The 15,500-nt window shown below is 41.5% G+C and overlaps 1 protein-coding gene across 2 annotated transcripts; it reads right to left on the reverse strand.

Moving 5' to 3' along the window:
• Positions 1-5,819: 5,819 nt before the first annotated feature.
• On the reverse strand, positions 5,820-14,563 carry LOC126610469 (ubiquitin-like protein ATG12). Of its 2 annotated transcripts, XM_050278525.1 has the most exons (5): positions 14,527-14,563; positions 14,316-14,371; positions 6,235-6,303; positions 6,083-6,145; positions 5,820-5,879 (listed from the first exon to the last, which is right to left on the reverse strand). In XM_050278525.1, the coding sequence occupies exons 1-5, from the start codon at positions 14,561-14,563 to the stop codon at positions 5,820-5,822; spliced, it is 285 nt and encodes a 94-aa protein (XP_050134482.1). The 2 variants fall into 2 exon arrangements, with proteins under 2 accessions (XP_050134482.1, XP_050134483.1); XM_050278526.1 differs by lacking the exons at positions 6,083-6,145; positions 6,235-6,303.
• Between the last annotated feature and the right edge of the window lie 937 nt (positions 14,564-15,500).

A 15,500-nucleotide genomic window follows, 5' to 3' on the forward strand; every position in this document is an offset into this window, starting at 1 on the left:
CACGTGTTTTAACTCTGTCAGAGTACTTTGAAAAAGTGGTCTGTGGTATCTGGAAAACTGATGTTGCATGTGAAGATTACAGACAAGTTTTATCCAAGGAGATCTGGCTCTCGAAGTTGAGAAAGCGGTGCCTCTTCGGTTTTCGAACAAGCAATCATGTCGGGGATCTAGCTCTCGAGATTTGGAGAATGGTGCCTTTTCGATTTTTTAGAAAGCAATCCAACTGGGATTCTGGCTCTCGAGATTTGAAGAGCGGTGTCTCTTCGATTTTTGAGAAAGTAATCATGTTGGGAGTCAGGCTCTTGAGATTCGAAGGGTGGTGACTCTTCGATTTTAGAGAAAGCAATCTTGTTGGGAGTGTTTTCTCGAATGTGAGTAAAGGTTGGGCATGTTTGCTAGTCTATCTTGCCACGGAGCATAGAGGTTGACACACAGGGGCTTTCCAATTATTCAGCAGTGGTGCTGTTCCTTTACCCTTGTGGGTAAGAATATGGTAGCTAGACTTTCAAAATTTATGTGTCTAAACTTTGTTAGTGCTGTTTCTTTGCTATTCTTTTACCCTTCTTGGTCATAGCGATGTAGTGGGAGCTGCAAGCTTCACGTGTCTAAACTTTGTTAGAGATCTTTGGCAAAGTTATCTGTGGTACCCATGAGCTAATAGTGCGTGTAGAAAGTGGATGATTGAACAGTAAGATTCACGTGCTTTCTACTTCACCAGAAATCTTCGACAGAATACCCGTAATTTCAGCAAAGCTAAGTGTGCATGTGATAGGTGCTGACAAGGCTGAAAAAGCAGGTGCCTCTTCGATTTCTGAGATCGACGATCGTGGTCTTTGTGCAGCCCAGCTTTTGAGAATGCAAACGCCTCTTCGATTTCTGATATTGGCCTTCGTGGTCTTTGAGCAGCCTAGCTTTTGAGAAAGCAAACGCCTCTTCGATTTTTGAGATCGGCCCTCGTGGTCTCTGAGCAGCCCAGCTTTTGAGAAAGCAAACGCCTCTTCGATTTCTGAGCAGGCGCCTCTTCGATTTCTGAGCAGGCGCCTCTTCGATTTCTGAAGCTCCGTCGAGTGCAAATTTTTATAGAGGCTGGCATTAAGTTCCAAAGCACACTTGAATCTCCACCAGTAGAAGCTCTCTTCTTGCACTTCTAAGATCTTGATTTGTCCGACCTCTTCTCTATTCAACACCTTTGAAAATGTCTGGCCCTTCCGACCGTCGTTTTGACTTGAACCTTGTTGAAGAGGCAGCCACGCCTTCTCCAGACAACATATGGCACCCATCATTCTTATCCCCTACAGGTCCTCTTACCGTTGGGATTCGGTAATGAAAAATGATATGACCGCTGCGGTGGTGGCGAGGAACTTTCTTTCCCAAAGATAACAAACTACTTTCCAAACGGTTTGATGAGTTAGCTGTTAAGGATTCTCTAGCTCTGAGTGTTCAGTGTGCAGGTTCTGTGTCTAATATGGCATAACGCCTATTTGCTCGAACCCGCCAAGTTGAATCATTGACGGCTAAAGTGATGAGTCTCAAACAGGAGATTAGAGGGCTCAAGCATGAGAATAAACAGTTGCACCGGCTCGCACATGACTATGCTACAAACATGAAGAGGAAGCTTGACCAGATGAAGGAATCTGATGGTCAGATTTTACTTGATCATAAGAGGTTTGTGGGTTTGTTCCAAAGACATTTATTGCCTTCGTCTTCTGGGGCTGTACCGTGTAATGAAGCTCCAAATGATCAACCTCTGATGCCTCCTCCTTCTAGGGTTCTGTCCAGTACTGAGGCTTCGAATGATCCCCCTCCGGTGCCTTCTCTTTCTGAGGCTTTACCGACTGCTGAGACTTCTCCTAAGGAACCTTTATGAAGGCACCCTCTTGTTTGTTTATTTTGACTCATGTATATGTACATATTTGTAACTTATCGGAGATATCAATAAATAAGCTTTGCTTGATTTCAACGTATTGTGTTAAATACACCAAAGCCTTCTTCACTAAGTTCTTTGATTTTTTCTTTGTTGAAGCTTTATGAATGGAGCATGTAGGTTGAGGTAATGTTCCCTTAATTTCTCGAGTGAGGAAAACTTCTCGGTTGGAGACTTGAAAAATCCAAGTCACTGAGTGGGGTCGGCTATATGAATCTTAGAACGCCATTATGCTCGGTCCTGTGTCATGTCATCCGTTAGATCCAAGTACTCTAAGTCTTTTCTTACAATCTCTTCCAAAGTTATCCTAGGTCTTCCTCTACCCCTTTCGGCCCTAAACCTCTGTCCTGTAGTCGCATCTTCTAACCGGAGCGTCAGTAGGCCTTCTTTGCACATGTCCAAACCACCGTAACCGATTTTCTCTCAGCTTTCCTACAATTTCGGCTACTCCTACTTTACCTCAGATATCCTCATTCCTAATCTTATCCTTTCTCGTGTGCCCACACATCCAATGAAGCATCCTCATCTCCGCTACACCCATTTTATGTACGTGTTGATGCTTCACCGCCCAACATTTTGTGCCATACAGCATCGCCGAGCTTATTGTCGTCCTATAAAATTTTCCCTTGAGCTTCAGTGGCATACGACGATTACACAACACGCCAGATGCATTCTTCCACTTCATCCATCCAGCTTGTATTCTATGGTTGAGATCTGTATTTAATTCTCCGTTCTTTTGCAAGATAAATCCTAGGTAGCGAAAACGATCGCTCTTTTGGTATTTCCTGATCTCCGATCCTTACCCCTAACTCATTTTGGTCTCCATTTGCACTGAACTTGCACTCCATATATTCTATCTTTGATCGGCTTAGGCGAAGACCTTTAGATTCCAACACTTCTCTCCAAAGGTTAAACTTCGTATTTACCCCTTCCTGAGTTTCATCTATCAACACTATATCATCTGCGAAAAGCATACACCAAGGAATATCATCTTGAATATGTCATGTTAACTCATCCATTACTAACGCAAAAAGGTAAGGACTTAAGGATGAGCCTTGATGTAATCCTACAGTTATGGGGAAGCTTTCGGTTTGTCCTTCATGAGTTCTTACGGCAGTCTTTGCTCCTTTATACATATCTTTTATAGCTTGGATATATGCTACTCGTACTCCTTTCTTCTCTAAAATCCTCCAAAGAATGTCTCTTGGGACCCTATCATACTCTTTTTCCAAATCTATAAAGACCATGTGTAAATCCTTTTTCCCATCTCTATATCTTTCCATCAATTTTTGTAAGAGATAGATTGCCTCCACGGTTGAGCGCCCTGGCATGAACCCGAATTGATAGTCCGAAACCCGTGTCTCTTGCCTCAATCTATGCTCAATGACTCTCTCCCAGAGCTTCATTGTATGACTCATTAGCTTAATACCCCTATAGTTCATGCAATTTTGTACGTCACCCTTATTCTTGTAGATAGGCACCAAAGTGCTCTTTCGCCACTCATTTGGCATCTTCTTCGTTTTCAAAATCCTATTAAAAAGGTCAGTGAGCCATGCTATACCTGTCTCTCCCAGGACTTTCCATAATTTGATCGGTATATCGTCTGGGCCCATTGCTTTTCTATGCTTCATCTTCTTCAAAGCTACAACCACTTCTTCCTTCCTGATTCGACGATAAAATGAGTAGTTTCTACACTCTTCTGAGTTACTCAACTCCCCTAAATAAGTACTCCTTTCATGTCCTTCATTGAAAATATTTTGAAAATAACCTCTCCATCTGTCTTTGATCGCGTTCTCTGTAGCAAGAACCTTTCCATCCTCATCCTTGATGCACCTCACTTGGTTTAGGTCCCTTGTCTTCTTTTCCCTTGCTCTAGCTAGTTTATAGATATCCAACTCTCCTTCTTTGGTATCTAGTCGCTTATACATAATGTCATAAGCCGCTAACTTAGCTTCTCTCACAGCTTTCTTCGCCTCTTGCTTCGCCCTTCTATACCTTTCACCATTTTCATCGGTCCTATCCTTGTATAAGGTTTTACAACATTCCTTCTTAGCCTTCACCTTTGTTTGTACCTTCTCATTTCACCACCAAGATTCCTTTTGGTGTGGAGCAAAGCCCTTGGACTCTCATAATACCTCTTTTGCTACTTTTCGGATACAACTAGCCATGGAATCCCACCTTTGGCTAGCTTCCCCCTCTTTATCCCACACACATTGGGTGATTACTTTCTCTTTGAAAATGGCTTGTTTTTCTCCTTTTAGATTCCACCATCTAGTCCTTGAGCACTTCCAAGTCTTGTTTTTTTTCTCTCACTCTTTTGATATGTACATCCATCACCAACAAGCGATGTTGATTAGCCAAGCTTTCTCCCGGTATAACTTTGCAATCCTTACAAGTTATACGATCCCCTTTCCTCATTAGAAGAAAATCTATTTGTGTTTTTGACGACTCACTCTTGTAGGTGATCACATGTTCTTCTCTTTTCTTAAAGAAGGTGTTGGCTAAGAAGAGATCATATGCCATTGCAAAATCCAAGATAGCTTCCCCATCCTCGTTTCTCTCCCCAAAACCATGGCCACCATGAAAACCTCCATAGTTGCCTGTCTTCCTGCCCACGTGTCCATTTAAATCTCCTCCTATAAATAACTTCTCCTTATGGGCAATTCCTTGCACCAAGTCTCTAAGGTCTTCCCAAAATTTCTCCTTTGAACTCGTATCCAACCCTACTTGAGGTGCGTACGCACTAATCACATTGATGAGTTCTTGTCCTATTACAATCTTGATTGCCATGATTCTATCTCCTACCCTCTTGACATCTACAACATCTTGTGTCAAGGTCTTGTCCACGATGATGACAACACCGTTTCTCGTTCTATTTGTGCCCGAATACCAAAGTTTAAACCTTGAGTTTTCTAGATCCTTTGCCTTAAGACCAACCCACTTAGTTTCTCGTAGGCACATAATATTTATCCTTCTCCTCACCATAACTTCCACTACTTCCATAGATTTTCCCGTTAAGGTTCCTATATTCCATGTTCCTAAACATATTCTACTCTCTTGAACTCTACCCTTCTGTCCTAACTTCTTCACCCTCCCCCGTCTAATAGGATCAAAGTACTTCTTTTGTGTGTTCTGTGTAAAGTTGATAGGAGCATATGCTCCCAAACAACTTTGAGTGGAGTCGTTCGAAAAGAACCTTCTATGGCCCCCTTGCTCATTTAACACTGCATCTGGGTGCCGATGGAGATACAGTGACCCTTGCTCACTTATCATTGTGCTCGGGCCACATAGCGCGCCACTTACGGGTGACGCCCTAGCTTTAGCGCGATTTCATTCTAGATTCATTTTCATAAGGATTCGACATAACCGAGGAGTGCCGGCTGTCAACTACCTGACGCCCTCCCCCTCTTCCTTTATTCGGGCTTGGAACCGGCAATGTAAGATAAACTTACACAGGCGGAGTTCAATGGAGCTTTGATCCCTAAACTAAAATCCACGAGTATTGGTCCCTGAACTTGTCATAAGATGGAGCAGTGGTCATTTTGAGTAAACACCGTTATAAATTCCATCCAAAATAAAGAGTTTAAAGGGGCAAAATGGGAGAAAGTCTAACATAGTTACCCATAAAAAGCATTGCTACACATTGTAGTAAGTTTAGGGACCAATGTTCACAGATTTTATAGTTTAGGGACCAAATCTCCGATTAGACTAAAGTTCAGGGACCATTGCTCCAATTAACTATATTTAAGATCGATATAAAAAAAATAAAATAATAAAAAAATAAAAAAAAACTTAATGAGGCAAAACAGAGAAAAGTAATTCTGAACGCATGCGTAAATTGCTTAAGTTATTTACACCAAAAATATTTACATGTGTGCCATCCTGAAAGTGAGTGTCAGCCCCATGCCATGGAGCAAGCATAGTTAACCACTAGTTTACCATCAAAACAAAAATTCTGCTTTGTTGATAAAGATTAGTTAATAGAACCCCGCATTTATCCAAAAGAGGTTGAGCATGCAGCAGACATCGCTACAATGCTAGAATCTCAACCATACTTCACAAATGATGCAATTTAACTCTTCCCTCCACTAATAAAATTTAGAACTGACAAACAGAACTACACTATTTAGAAAATCAAGTCGTAATAATATTTCTCGAATTATACAGATCAATCACCAATTCATCTGGGTTTGGTGAGAATGCACTGTTTACAGACACAAACTACAAAACAGGGAAGATGAGATAAGGACACCAAAACTTATCGACAAAAATTAGAATTGTCTAAAGATACAAATGATGAGATCATTTACCAAGGTCTCCTTGTGAAGTTGCCTTCTTAGAAACTCAATCACTTTAGCAAACTTGTTGGTTCCAAGAATCTATTGAGGAGAACTAACTTTAATATCCCATTACAAAACTAACAATACAGAAGGAAAATTTAACGTGCCAGTGACAGAAGATAATTTCTGGAAGAAGTAAAAAGCAGCTGGTTGAATTTAGATGTCCCGACATAGTATCTATTGTTTCTTAAAATCCATTGTAGAGATGATTCAAGACAGGTGGAAAAGCTTCAACTCCCATCTTTAAGCATCATTCAAGATTTATGGCATTATACTACAAAATGTCATTCACTAGGATACGCAAAAGTATTCCTTTCCTGTCATTGTACCCGATATGGCTAAAACTTATATCACATTCAGATGCCTCAGGCTATTAATTATGGTTAGAGATCTCTGGGTTGAGTAGAATTCTAGCATGTTATTCATAGAAAGAACAACAGGATTGGTAATCAAGCAATCGAAGAGCAACAAGCATTCAAAACAGAGACAAAAAATGTAAAATTAAAAGAAGCGGGTCTCAAACGTAGCACTTGAAATCTAAAATATCATAGAAAGTAAAGGGTCAATTTCACTTTCAACATCCCATATGAAGATCTTATGATCGGAATGCAGTGTTGTTTAAAGAACCAATATATGGAATCTCATATAAATCAGCAATGCAAATACAAATGCCCAAAACAAATCTAAAACATTCCAAATATTGTTCTAGAAGCACAAATTCTTCATCATAACAACAACAACAACAAAGCCTTTTCCCACTAAGTGGGGTCGGCTATATGAATCCTAGAACGCCATTGCGCTCGGTTTTGCACATGTCCAAACCCATTTTGTGTACGTGTTGATGCTTCACCGCCCAACATTCTGTGCCATACATCATCGCCGGCCTTATTGCCGTCCTATAAAATTTTCCCTTGAGCTTCAGTGGCCTACGACGGTCACACAACACACCGGATGCGCTCTTCCACTTCATCCATCCAGCTTGTATTCTATGGTTGAGATCTCCATCTAATTCTCCGTTCTTTTGCAAGATAGATCCTAGGTAGCGAAAACGGTCACTCTTTGGTATTACCTGATCTCCGATCCTCGCCCCTAACTCATTTTGGCCTCCATTTGCACTGAGCTTGCACTCCATATATTCTGTCTTTGATCGGCTTAGGCGAAGACCTTTAGATTCCAACACTTCTCTCCAAAGGTTAAGCTTCGCATTTACCCCTCCTGAGTTTCATCTATCAACACTATATCATTTGCGAGAATCATACACCAAGGAATATCATCTTGAATATGTCCTGTTAACTCATCCATTACCAACGCAAAAGGGTAAGGACTTAAGGATTGTTGATGCACAAAATCAGTGAGGACTTTGGTATAACAGAAAGTATTAAGTTATTGCTCTGGTCATTAGTGTGGATAAGTATGTAAAAGGATAAAGACAGGAAAGCAAACATAAGATGTACGTGGTTCACCCAGATTGGCTACGTCCACGGAGTAGATGAGTTCTTATTAATTGTGAAGGGTTTACACAAGTACATAGGTTCAAGCTCTCCTTTAGTGAGTACAAATGAATGATTTAGTACAAATGACATTAGGAAATATTGTGGGAGAATGATCTCGTAATCACGAAACTTCTAAGTACCAAAGTGTGGTATCGTTTTCACTTGCCTTATCTGTCTCATAGGTAGATGTGGCATCTTCTCTGGAAGTACTCTTCCTCCATCCAGGGGTGGTATCTTTAACTAGTGGAGATGCATAAGGTAATGTATCAATTTCACTTGAAGCTTACTTGTAGTTTCAGGCTTGGTTAAGCGCGATTCAAACCATGTAGTAGGAGTCCCCCAAGTCGCCGAACTAGGGGATTTGCTGAAAGATGTGACAGACAAGGTAAGCAATCAGAGCTTCAAGCAATCAGTCCCAGATCAGAAGTTTGATTTCGAGTTCCGGCTGATTGTTCTCATTTTCCCTATCTTGCAGGCAACATGAATGATAAAGAGAAGAAAAGGAGAATAGATGATATGAGATACTTTTGCTTTTGAAGAAGTAACTTTCCACAGGCTTATTCTTGAACTGGGCCGTAGGGTTTTTTGGTTTCCTTCAGAGTATAAGGCCGACTGAAGAATTTGAGGGTCAAAACAAGTCCATCAAATCTAGAGTACGTTCGACCCTGCTGATATGGGATACTTTTACTGTTGATAAAGTAGTGGATGTATCGGCACGCGTTCTGTTACGCTTGTCTCCACATGCTTCTTTGTATCCTTTTCACTTTCCCTATCGGTTCCTCAGACAGATGTGGTATCTTCTCTAGAAGCATAAGATGTTGAAGATGAGTACTCGAGAGTAATGCCAGGTAAGTAATCAGGTAAGGGGTTCCAGGCAGTCAGTTCCTGACTGGAAGCTTGATTCCAAGTTCTGATTGATTGCTCTCTTTCTCCTTGTCTTGCAGGTAAGAACAAGGCCAAAGGAAAAGACAGGGAAAAAGCATGATATGGGATACTCTTGCTTTTAACCCTAATGATATGAGATATTCTTGCTCTGGTGTAGCTTGTTTACAGAGGTATTATCGGGGGGGAAAGAAAGCTGAGTATTTCGAGAGGCTTCGTTGGGAGTGCCCTCTCAGATATGAGGAAGGGTTAAGCATTTTTGCAGGTCTGCCTGTCCGTTGAGGATGGAGGTCGACATATATAGGAGTCTCCCTAACAACAAGTAGTAATGCTATTCCTTTACCTTGCTTGGTCATAGCATGGTAGTGGGAGCTGCCAGCTTCACGTGTGTCAGAGCACTTTGAAAAAGTGGTCTGTGGTATCTGGAAAGCTGATGTTACGTGTGAAGATTACAGACAAGCTTTATCCAAGAAGATCTGGCTCCCGAAGTTGAGAAAGCGGTGCCTCTTCGGTTTTCGAACAAGCAATTCTGTCGGGGATTTGGCTCTTGAGATTCGGAGAATGGTGCCTCTTCAATTTTTGAGAGAGCAATCCTGCTAGGAGTTTGGCTCTCGAGATTCGGAGAGCGGTGTCTCTTCGGTTTTTGAGAAATTAATCATGTTGGGAGTCTGGCTCTCGAGATTCGGAGAACGATGCCTCTTCGATTTTGGAGCAAGCAATCTTGTTGGGAGTGTTTTCTCGAAAGTGAGTAAAGGTAGGGCATGTTTGCTAGTCTACCTTGCCACGGAGCACAGAGGTTGACACACAGGGACTTTCCAATTATCCAGCAGTGGTGCTGTTCCTTTACCCTTATGGGTAATAATATGATAGCTAGACCTTCAAAATTTATGTGTCTAAACTTTGTTAGTGTTGTTTCTTTGCTATTCTTTTACCCTTCTTGGTCATAGCGATGTAGTAGGAGCTGCAAGGTTCACGTGTCTAAACTTTGTCAGAGATCTTTGGCAAAGTTATCTGTGGTAACCCTGAGCTGATGGTGCGTGTGAAAAGTGGATGATTGAACAGTAAGATTCACGTGCTTTCTACTTCACCAGAAATCTTCGACAGAATGCCCGTAATTTCAGCAAAGCTGAGTGTGCATGTGACAGGTGCTGACAAGGCTGAAAAGTGCCTTTTCGATTTATGAGATCGACCCTCGTGGTCTCTGAGTAGCCCATCTTTTGAGAAAGCAAGCCTCTTCGATTTCTGAGATCGATCTTCGTGGTCTTTGAGCAGCTCAACTTTTGAGAAAGCAAACGTCTCTTCGATTTCTGAGATCGGCCCTCGTGGTCTTTGAGCAGCCCAACTTTTGAGAAAGCAAACGCCTCTTCGATTTCTGAAGCTCCGTCGAGTGCAGATTTTTATAGAGGCTGGCATTAAGTTTCAAAGCACACTTGAATCTTCACCAGTAGAAGCTCCCTTCTTGCACTTCTAAGATCTTGATTTGTCCGACCTTTTCTTTCTTCAACACCTTTGAAAATGTCTGGCCCCTCCGATCGTCGTTTTGACTTGAACCTTGTTGAAGAGGCAGCCATGCCTTCTCCAGACAACATATGGCGCCCATCCTTCTTATCCCCTACTGGTCCTCTTACCGTTGGAGATTCCGTGATGAAGAATGATATGACCGCTGCGGTGGTGGCCAGGAACCTTCTCCCTCCCAAAGATAACAGATTAGTTTCCAAACGGTCTGATGAATTGGCTGTTAAAGATTCTCTGGCTCTGAGTATTCAGTGTGCAGGTTCTGTGTCTAATATGGCCTAACGCCTATTTGCTCGAATCCGCCAAGTTGAATCATTGGCGGCTGAAGTGATGAGTCTCAAACAGGAGATTAGATGGCTCAAGCATGAGAATAAACAGTTGCACCGGCTCGCACATAACTATGCTACAAACATGAAGAGGAAACTTGACCAGATGAAAGAATCTGATGGTCAGGTTTTACTTGATCATCAGCGGTTTGTGGGTTTGTTCCAACGACATTTATTGCCTTCGTCTTCTGGGGCTGTACAACATAATGAAGTTCCAAATGATCAACCTCCGATGCCTCTTCCTTCTAGGGTTCTGTCCAGTACTGAGGCTTCGAATGATCCCCTCCGATGCCTTCTCTTTCTGGGGCTCTACCGACTGCTGAGACTTCTCCTAAGCAACATTTGTGAAGGCTCCCTCTTGTTTGTTTATTTTGACTCATGTAAATGTACATATTTGTAACTTATCAGAGATATCAATAAATAAGCTTTCATTCATTTCCAACGTATTGTGTTAAATACACCAAAGCTTTCTTCACTGAGTGGGGTCGGCTATATGAATCTTAGTACCGCCATTATGCTCGGTCCTGTGTCATGTCCTTCGTTAGATCCAAATACTCTAAGTCTTTTCTTAGAGTCTCTTCCAAAGTTTTCCTAGGTCTTCCTCTACCCCTTCGGCCCTGAACCTCTGTCCCGTAGTCGTATCTTCTAACCGGAGCATCAGTAGGCCTTCTTTGCACATGTCCAAACCACCGTAACCGATTTTCTCTCAACTTTCCTACAATTTCGGCTACTCCTACTTTTCCTCGGATATCCTTATTCTTAATCTTATCATTTCTCGTGTGCCTACACATCAAACGAAGCATCCTCATCTCCGCTACACCCATTTTGTGTACGTGTTGATGCTTCACCGCCCAACATTCTGTGCCATACAGCATCGTTGGCCTTATTGCAGTCCTATAAATATTTCCCTTGAGCTTCAGTGGCATACGGCGGTTACACAACACGCCGGATGCACTCTTCCACTTCATCCATCCAGCTTGTATTCTATGGTTGAGATCTCCATCTAATTCTCCGTTCTTTTGCAAGATAGATCCTAAGTAACGAAAACGATCGCTCTTTGGTATTTCCTGATCTCTGATCCTCACCCCTAACTCATTTTGGCCTCCATTTGCACTGAACTTGCACTCCATATATTCTGTCTTTGATCGGCTTAGGCGAAGACCTTTAGATTCCAACACTTATCTCCAAAGGTTAAGCTTCGCATTTTCCCCTTCCTGAGTTTCATCTATCAACACTATATCGTCTGCGAAAAGCATACACCAAGGAATATCATCTTGAATATGTCCTGTTAACTCATCCATTACCAACGCAAAAAGGTAAGGACTTAAAGATGAGCCTTGATGTAATCCTACAGTTATGGGGAAGATTTCGGTTTGTCCTTCATAACTTCTTACGTCAATCTTTGCTCCTTCATACATATCCTTTATAGCTTGGATATATGCTACTCGTACTCCTTTCTTCTCTAAAATCCTCCAAAGAATGTCTCTTGGGACCCTATCATATGCTTTTTCCAAATCTATAAAGACCATGTGTAAATCCTTTTTCCCATCTCTATATCTTTCCATCAATCTTCGTAAGAGATAGATTGCCTCCATGGTTGAGCGCCCTGGCATGAACCCGAATTGGTTGTCCGAAACCTATGTCTCTTGCCTCAATCTATGCTCAATGACTCTCTCCCATAGCTTCATTGTATGACTCATTAGCTTAATACCCCTATAGTTCATGCAATTTTGTACGTTGCCCTTATTCTTGTAGATAGGCACCAAAGTGCTCTTTCGCCACTCATTTGGCATCTTCTTCGTTTTCAAAATCCTATTAAAAAGGTCAGTGAGCCATGCTATACCTGTCTCTCCCAGGACTTTCCATAATTTAATTGGTATATCGTCTGGGCCCATTTTTTTTCTATGCTTCATCTTCTTCAAAGCTACAACCACTTCTTCCTTCCTGATTCGACGATAAAATGAGTAGTTTCTACACTCTTCTGAGTTACTCAACTCCCCTAAATAAGTACTCCTTTCATGTCCTTCATTGAAAAGATTTTGAAAATAACCTCTCCATCTGTCTTTGATCGCGTTCTCTGTAGCAAGAACCTTTCCATCCTCATCCTTGATGCACCTCACTTGGTTTAGGTCCCTTTTCTTCTTTTCCCTTGCTCTAGCTAGTTTATAGACATCAAACTCTCCTTCTTTGGTATCTAGTCGCTTATACATAACGTCATAAGCCGCTAACTTAGCTTCTCTCACAGCTTTCTTCGCCTCTTTCTTCGCTCTTCTATACCTTTCACCATTTTCATCGGTCCTATCCTTGTATAAGGTTTTACAACATTCCTTCTTAGCCTTCACCTTTGTTTGTACCTCCTCATTCCACCACCAAGATTCCTTTTGGTGTGGAGCAAAGCCCTTGGACTCTCCTAATACCTCTTTTGCTACTTTTCGGATACAAGTAGCTATGGAATCCCACCTTTGGCTAGCTTCCCCCTCTCTATCCCACCCATACTGGGTGATTACTTTCTCTTTGAAAATGTTTTGTTTTTCTCCTTTTAGATTCCACCATCTAGTCCTTGAGCACTTCCAAGTCTTGTTCTTTTTTCTCACTCTTTTGATATGTACATCCACCACCAACAAGTGATGTTGATTAGCCAAGCTCTCTTCCGGTATAACTTTGCAATCCTTACAAGTTATACGATCCCCTTTCCTCATTAGAAGAAAATCTATTTGTGTTTTTGACGACCCACTCTTGTAGGTGATCACATGTTCTTCTCCCTTCTTAAAGAAAGTGTTGGCTAAGAAGAGATCATATGCCATTGCAAAATCCAAGATAGCTTCCCCATCCTCGTTTCTCTCCCCAAAACCTTGGCACCATGAAAACCTCCATAGTTGCCTGTCTCCCTGCCCACGTGTCCATTTAAATCTCCTCCTATAAATAACTTCTCCGTCTGGGCAATTCCTTGCACCAAGTCTCCAAGGTCTTCCCAAAATTTCTCATTCGAACTCGTATCCAACCCTACTTGAGGTGCGTACGCACTAATCACATTGATGAGTTCTTGTCCTATTACAATCTTGATTGCCATGATTCTATCTCCTACCCTCTTGACATCTACAACATCTTGTGTCAAGGTCTTGTCCACTAGGATGCCAACACCGTTTCTCGTTCTATTTGTGCCCGAATACCAAAGTTTAAACCCTGAGTTTTCTAGATCCTTTGCCTTAAGACCAACCCACTTAGTTTCTTGTAAGCACATAATATTTATCCTTCTCCTCACCATAACTTCCACTACTTCCATAGATTTTCCCGTTAAGGTTCCTATATTCCACATTCCTAAACGCATTCTGCTCTCTTGAACTCTACCCTTCTGTCCTAGCTTCTTCACCTTCCCCTGTCCAATAGAATCAAAGTACTTCTTTTGTGTGTCCTGTGTAAAGTTGATAGGAGCATATGCTCCCAAACAACTTTGAGTGGAGTCGTTCGAAAAGAAGTTTCTATGGCCCCCTTGCTCATTTAACACTACATCCGGGTGCCGATGGAGATACAACGACCCTTGCTCACTTATCACTGTGCTCGGGCCACACCGCACGCCACTTACAGGTGACGCCCTAGCTTTAGCGCGATTTCGTTCTGGATTCATTTTCATAAGGATTCGACGTAATTGTGGAGTGCCGGCTGTCGACTACCTGATGCCCTCCCCCTCCTCCTTTACTCGGGCTTGGGACCGGCAATGTAAGATAAACTTACACAGGCGGAGTTTTCTTCATCATAAACCATGGTAAAAATAAAGTGGAATTCAATTTCAAGATTCATAAACACTACTGTAAGTCTGTAACCACAAATGGCATACCTTGAATTTGGCTTGGAGTATAGGAGCATCACCAGTAGCTCTCAGATGAACAACCACTGCACCAAATTGAAAACCCAGAAAAATAAAATCACCATCGATAAAGCGCACAAAACCCAAAAACTAAAACTAATTAAAGCAGTTAAAAAATATTAAAAACCCCAATTAAACATTGAGAATTATGGGTTTTTAGTAAGAAACCCAAAAGTCTCACCTTTGTTAACAGCACTCAGAGACTCCGCGGTTGCCATGGCAGACGATCTCTGATCGAACGCCTCTCAAACAGATGGAAATTGAGTTTACATTCAATTGAACTTTGTAAAAAGAATCAGAGGGTTTCGAATAGAAATGCTGAAAGAATTGGAATTTCAATTCGATTTTGTTGGCGATGGGTTTCAAGGGGCTTGCCTATAACCGAATACAAAAGCCTATTGGATTAGGAGTTTCGTCGACTCGGCCCGGCCTGTTAAGTTTGGTTCGTTGACTTGGACACATGTACTCTTGTGCGTAGGGCTGGTTCGGTATGAGATACCGAACCGAAACTCTTGTCTCGATTTCCAAACCGAAGTTTTCAGAAATTCCAATTTCAAGACCTATCCCAAACCAAATTTTGGGGAATCCCAAATTTCAGGAATCTCTAAATAATTTTGGGATTTTGGGACAAATCAGGAATCACGAATAAAATTCACACAAAATTGCCGGCAGACTGCTACAATTGTATTTGATATGCATCTGTAAAACTTAAGATACCCAAATTCCCAATCCAATTCAATCTGCAAAAACTAATTGCATTTGCATAATTCAATCATCTCAAAAGAATCTGAAGCATGAAACTTGCAACAATCACACAACATATCATCATAAAACATTGCAGCCAACCAAGATACTAACTTCTTTGAGAAGAAAAATATAGACCATTCAAACATCCAAGTAAATGAAATTAAGATATAAACCACGTAATTTCACATAAATTTTCTTGCAAAAACATCCACTAAAATCTGTTCATCACAATTCGAGCCCCCAATTTGAAACCCTAACCTTATTCGTGTTGGAAATGTGCCCTAAAACTAATCATATAATGATACTTTACGGACATTTCACATGTTAAACTAATCTAGTTTAATATCAAGGGCAAATATTATTGTTTGAGCCGTCTCATATAAATGTTATATGCTTAAACGATGAGTC

The sequence above is a fragment of the Malus sylvestris genome, chromosome 17 (assembly GCF_916048215.2).
Source record: "Malus sylvestris chromosome 17, drMalSylv7.2, whole genome shotgun sequence".
NCBI lineage: Eukaryota > Viridiplantae > Streptophyta > Magnoliopsida > Rosales > Rosaceae > Malus > Malus sylvestris.